The 4,939-nt window shown below is 45.7% G+C and overlaps 1 protein-coding gene across 1 annotated transcript in view; it reads right to left on the bottom strand.

The window, feature by feature from the left end:
* Positions 1 to 2,835: 2,835 nt before the first annotated feature.
* The window catches only part of LOC146587549 (uncharacterized), a 10,344-nt gene continuing 8,240 nt past the window's right edge, over positions 2,836 to 4,939 (bottom strand). Inside the window, exons 5-6 of the mRNA XM_085319402.1 lie at positions 3,976 to 3,999; positions 2,836 to 2,946 (exon numbers count right to left, since the gene is read on the bottom strand). Of these exons, the coding sequence (XP_085175528.1) occupies positions 2,836 to 2,946; positions 3,976 to 3,999 (135 nt within the window). The remainder of the gene's footprint in view (positions 2,947 to 3,975; positions 4,000 to 4,939) is intronic.

Below are 4,939 nucleotides of genomic sequence, written 5' to 3'. Positions count from 1 at the left end.
GCTCCGGCGGCTGCTGCGGCACTTCGCATCGGGCAACAGCGGCACCCGGAGTCCCCGCGCCGCCACTGCAGCGGCGCCGGGTGTGCGGCGCCCCCGTCACTGCCCCGTCCAGCCGCACTGTCAGCAGCGGGGTCTGAAACTGCGCCCTCAGCTACCCGGGAGCGAGACGGAGCCGTGCTGCTTTGTAGTATGAGATTCACCTTTGGCTTCTGCGATTTTTCTCATCCAGCGGGGACGAGTGGTCAAACGACTTTGGTAAGGAAAACGAGTCTGTGTGGGGAATGTGCAATGGAGCAGTGAAGGAGCACACAGGATGTGTTCACCAAGGCACAGATGAGTACAGGTAAGTACACCGTTCAGGATATATTGACTAGGTCTGATATTTTCTGAGAGTATCCACTGGTACAGGGGATTAACTTCTCCAGCTCTTTTAGGAGATCTGACAAGCCACAGTCTGAAAATACTTCAGAAGATGAGTTACTATAGTAAGGAAGCATTGAATCCACCATGTAAATCAKCTTGTTTGAGGAGACTCTTGGTTATACCCTGTTATTTTATATACCTTTGGGACTGACAAAGACTCAGTGCTTTGGGAGAACATGGCAAGCTATTATTGTCTAGAACAACTGTATCAGTACACCAGCCAGTTTATGAACTATAAAGATCACAAATTCTAGCTTTAGAACAGTGAAAACATCCCTGTTATTCCTCCCTTTGAAATTCTTTCTCTTAGTGAACAGAAGAACATGGATGCGCAGCRAAAATATACCTGTGTATTTCCTACTTCCAGCGTGCTCCAATGGCCAACGTGTTATTCCAAGAATTGTAAACAGGAGCAATCATCTACYAGTCTGCAGCAGTGGCTGATTTAASTGTTCACAGCCCACAAAAACCAACATGCCRGGTACAAATCCAAGTAAAGGACTAGGAGAAAAAAAATTAAGGAAACTCTCACAAAAGAAAGCTCTGTAAAGCTTCTAAGAAAGGCAACAACCTCTAAAAGGAGTAGTCTAATGATGACACAACCACAGGACCATATATTTTGCAGCAGGAAAACATAGAATATTCCAGGAATGGAGTGGACTGAAGAATGGAAAGGATAAAAGAAGATTTTGAGTGCAACACCTACAGAAAGGAGCTTAATCATGTGTACCACATATTATTATGATAACACTACCTGTACTGAAGGCTAACGATCATGAGAGGAATAACAAGATGTCTCGCATTGCAGATATGACCTAAATGCACCTGGTCCCAATATCTGTATTGAAAGTGATGAAGAAAGTAATTGCCTTCTTAACAAGATTACTTCAGCATTCATTGAGTTCTCACTACTTCCACTTTCTTCCTCAATGTCATCCCAAAGAAATATCCTACCAGTACTATTAGGTTCTTGAGAACACACTACATTCAAACATTACTGGTCACATCAACACTGTAAGACTAGAATCATGCAGCGGATGCCAGCATGACAGTATTCCCACAGAGCAGCAAGTGTTCAAAAGACTTCAGTGACTTCGAGCCATCAATCATAATGCCTCACTTCCCACCAAAAAAAAGAAAAAAGAAAGAAAAAAAGGTCTCAGAAATGGTATCTGTTGGAGGTCAGAGGAAAAAGAGAGAGCTGCACTGCAATTCTCCTGCTCRTTCATGGTGTTGGCCACCTCAGGAAACACGTACAGCCATCACTCGACTCACACCCTACAAAGCCTTGAAGATACCAAAACTGCAACACACACCTTCCCTAAACAACAGGCGTATGTATATATATATGTGTGTGTATGTGTGTGTGTGTCTGTGTGTGTGTGTATTTTGAGCACAGTTCGAGGCTGGGGCAGCATTCACTGAACTGCATTGCCTCCAACCTCACAGGTCCACTGAGACAGTGATACCGACTTGACATGAAAGCTTTTCAGTTCCTCTAAGAACTAAGAAGGCATTCTGTCCTCTCGTAAGGACATCAAGGGCTCCATACGCTACTGGGAACCATGCTCCAGCTTGCTTTCACATGCTTCACCCATACTTTCCAGGCCTAAGGATAGGCTGCCCTCTGCAAACATACAGTCGTTTATCTCCACTCACAGTAGACCGCAGAGTGCCTTGAGAAGGGCACAATGGTGATTCCCTGCTTAGGTCAAGGCGTGACTGTGTTATATGCACATACCTTCTACAACCTAAATATTAGCAAGCAGTCATTTCACTGTTCCAGCCCCTTACCCCATCTACAGGTTGRAACTCACTGTTCTCCCAAAGCAGGACATTCCAGCAGGCAACCAGCAATACACAGGCACACCTAGGAAGGGTCTCCAGGAGGAGGTAGCAGTACCTCCCATTTGGAAAAGGCACACTGCATTCTGACATATCACGTTCATCCTTCTGTCACCACCCACCAATCAACACTTAATATGATGAATATTCTCACACAATGACAAGTGGAAGACATACCCCAGACGAGTATGTATGTTTCACTTCTCTTCCACGCAGTGATGTGAGTGGGATTTATCACAATGTTTTAGAGCCATCAGAAGACTACACTATCTCCGGGATCAGCTCCCTTCTCTGGAAGCTGATGACTCTTGTCTGTGTCTAGATGTCTCTAGACACACCAGGAAATACATTGTCCCCACAACGACTCTTTTTTTTGCCTCGTTTCCCCATCACTGAAATAAGAGCAATGGTCAGACTCAACACACATCAAGTGTCACTCCTTTTGCCAAGTGCCTTCCCTGGACAATGCTGGTCCTCAGAGCCTAGAAAAGAAAGTCAGATCGAACCAGTCCCTTACATCCCTCCATGGCCAAGGATAGAACTGGCTGTAATAGAGACACATGTGCCCTAGCATGCACCACATCGGAAGCCTCTATCAGCATGAGCAAAGAAACCTTCTACTGGTTTCTTTCTGGGGAAAAAGGTTCCCCTTTTCTGGGGAAAAAGGTTCACATCGTCCTGCCAAGAAAGGACAAAAAGTGTCTCTCTGAATATGCCCTTCCTCATCAGTAAGGTCTCCCTCACCAACAAATGCTCACACTCTACCTCAGGTAGAGTAAGATGTGTTCTAAGAGGAGGATGTCAACATCAGTGACTGACTGACACGCTTTATGAAAAAAAAGGAAATAACAAGTCGCTCTGAAGAAGCTACATTTACAAAAATGCATTTATGCTTGTGACAGTTGTGCACTATCTGCAGCACTGCAAAAGCAAATTCTATCAGTGCTAGGGACCTTGGGAGCACTCGTAGCCACGTCCTCAGCTAGACCTCTACTTCTGCTTGTTACTCCCCCACAACATGGCAGAAGCAACGACGCACAGGAAAGCAAAGGRACAACTAGTGCCACGGAGGAGCAAAGGCAGGAGGACGGGCAGCACAAGGACGGACTTTGAAAGTCTCGCTCGAGGGACTCACCAGCAGGGCGTCTCCGCTGTGGNCCTCAACCTCTCACTTCTCTTCCATGCAGTGATGCCAGAAGGATTTATCATACTGCTGTAGAGCCACAASAAGTCTACATACTTTCCACAGTCAGCTCCCTGACTCCGGCAGGGGATGGCTTCTCTGTGGAATCCTAGAAAATGAACCCAGTCCATGGCATTCCTCCTTAGCCAAGGCCAGAGTTGGCTGCAAGAGGGACACATGTGCCCTGGCGTGCACAATGTCATAAGCCTGTATCAGCATCAGCAAAGAAACCTCCTACTCTCTGGGAACAAAGGTTCATACTGTTCTGCCAGGAAGCGACAGAAAGTCTCTCTGTGAACACTCTTCCTCATCACCAAGTTCTTCCCCATCAACAAATGCTCACACTCTACTTTAAACAGAGTAAGACACAAGAGCTTCACTTACCCCTAGGGAGCACATCTTTACACAAAATATCACTGCTTAAATACTTGTGTTATAATTAGTATCAGCACAGCACACGACAAAGTTACTGGCATTCAGGGACCTTAGGACCAAGTAYAGCCATACCCTCAGCTTTACCTTACCTCTTCTTCTAACGTCACCACTGTCTACAAGTGAAGACACAGTAAAGCAAATGGACCAGTACCACTCTGCGGGTAACAGGAATCTGCAATAACACAGCCAACAAAGTTGCTATGCGAGCAGGCTTTTGCAGTCAGCAAAGTCATTCAGAACCAGCACATCAAGAGAAATGCAGACTTCTTTACGCCTTATTCCAGCGTTGTTTGGAACGCATGATGTCCTACAGTTAATAAACTGCTTGCCCACATTTCAAATAGTCAACATTAAAAGAAGAAGCTGCACTACAAGCGGGAGCTGCTAAAGGAAGGGACAAGATGTTGCACGGCATAGAAGAAGTGAAATAAGGAACCCTCCACTATGAAATACCTGAAGAGGYCTTATYRTYCCCWACTWTCTGTAAYGCTGCCAAGCASAATTYGTARAACWMCACTATGCAYRCATTAGGGACAAAAGGACCAYGCTTGGTGACCCTCTACTTCTCAGTAAAGCCATTTGTACGGGATGACTCAGCAAAGAGAGAAGGAGACGGAAGGTATCATCATGGAACGATAACACCATAAAAAGAGCTCCCTGTCATGGGAAAGGGGAAAAAAAAAGTATACGAACACTGTGCACCTAAGGCAAAACACTGGGTCATCCCAAACTCTACTTAAAGACAGTCTCATTTGCCTAAAGCACATGTCCCCAAGAACATGGAACATCTGTCATACAACCACTAACGCAAATTGTACGTCTACTCCCAAAATCTGGCATTCACGGGAATAGCTGAATGAGACACGAAAGGCRGTAACCCGAGTAACAACGTGGCACAGGCTTCAAAGGCCCAGCTCAAGGAATGGGCAGTTCAAAACATGAAGAAACTACATTGACAAAAATGCATTTACGTTTGTGACAGTTGCGCACCATCTGTAGTGCTGCAAAAGCAAATTCTATCAGTGCTAGGGACCTTGGGGGCACTCATAGCCA

The sequence above is a fragment of the Rhea americana genome, unplaced genomic scaffold, assembly GCF_003343005.1.
Source record: "Rhea americana isolate MKP2758 unplaced genomic scaffold, rheAme1 scaffold_583, whole genome shotgun sequence".
NCBI classification, from domain to species: Eukaryota; Metazoa; Chordata; class Aves; order Rheiformes; family Rheidae; genus Rhea; species Rhea americana.
This window is presented reverse-complemented; position numbering and strand designations above follow the sequence as displayed.